The following is a 1,031-nucleotide window of genomic DNA, read 5'->3' on the forward strand; positions in this document are numbered from 1 at the left end:
CAGCTCTCTGCTTTGCCAATGCCCTGTTTTGGGGGAAGCCACCACCAGCTTTGTGAGATCTGGTTGCATAGGGTAGTGTCCTCTCAGATAGTGGGGTTTAGAAGGAATAAAGAGAAAAGGTGAACTTAAAGCTGCTGAAAAAAGGTGCACGCATGTCTGAGCTGTAACGGTCTCGGTGTAGCTGAATGCGTGGTGCCTGTCTCTTCTGTGGATGTTTATTGTAGTGATGTAACTGGTCTAACTGCTACTTCTGACCACTCGTTCCAAAATGTGCTTGTTACAGGCCACGTTGGGATAGGACTACCAGTGCAGAGGACTTGAAGCAAGCTGAGAGGGAGAGCTTTCTCGAATGGAGGCGACAGCTTGCCCAGTGAGTATGCTGCTTGTGTCTGGGTAAGTAGCTGGTGGTATTTGGAGACACAGGAAGCACCGGGTTGTATTTATCCTTGCTGGGCCAATGAAGTTAGTGCCTTGTCAGTAGCTGCCTGTACTTGTTCCAGAAGGCTGGACATCCCAGCCACAGACACGTCTTTTTGGTGAGCTCTGCAAAGCTCTCTTGGGCATGCATGTTCTTGTACTGTTTACAGTTAAAATTCTTCAGGATGGAGCGTGATGTTCTGCTTTTGCCTGTGAAGTGGAGGAGTGGTGAATGTGTCTTCCAAGAGCAACAGCGCTGCCCTGAGTAGAGCACAGTGCTGCCAGCCTGCACACAGCGGCTTGTGATGGTCAGGCGCTGCGTCTGCTAGCCTGGAGACTTAGGTAGTATCTGCTCACACCCTGCAAACTCACACTTGCCCTGAATAAAGTTCAGGTGGTGGTAACAGCAAGTCAGGGGTTGCATAGAGCCATTTTGGGTACCATCCCCAAAGGTGTTCTTTTTTTCCAAGTGGTACTTGGTTGAGTAATAACTACTGGCATTTGGGATAACTGGTATGTTATTGTGGTTCTGAAATTTCACAGGCATACTTCTGATGAGTTTTTGCTCTTTCCATCATTTACCACTTCTCCATTGGCATGATCAGGAGCCATTC

At 48.4% G+C, this 1,031-nt stretch overlaps 1 protein-coding gene across 1 annotated transcript in view; it reads left to right on the forward strand.

Moving 5' to 3' along the window:
* Nucleotides 1–287: 287 nt before the first annotated feature.
* Nucleotides 288–1,031, forward strand: part of LSG1 (large 60S subunit nuclear export GTPase 1) — a 14,193-nt gene continuing 13,449 nt past the window's right edge. Inside the window, exon 1 of the mRNA XM_035895296.1 lies at nucleotides 288–393. Within this exon, the coding sequence (XP_035751189.1) occupies nucleotides 350–393 (44 nt within the window). The 5' untranslated portion in view covers nucleotides 288–349. The remainder of the gene's footprint in view (nucleotides 394–1,031) is intronic.

This window comes from Egretta garzetta, unplaced genomic scaffold (genome assembly GCF_000687185.1).
Source record: "Egretta garzetta isolate BGI_Z169 unplaced genomic scaffold, ASM68718v1 scaffold425, whole genome shotgun sequence".
Lineage (NCBI taxonomy): Eukaryota > Metazoa > Chordata > Aves > Pelecaniformes > Ardeidae > Egretta > Egretta garzetta.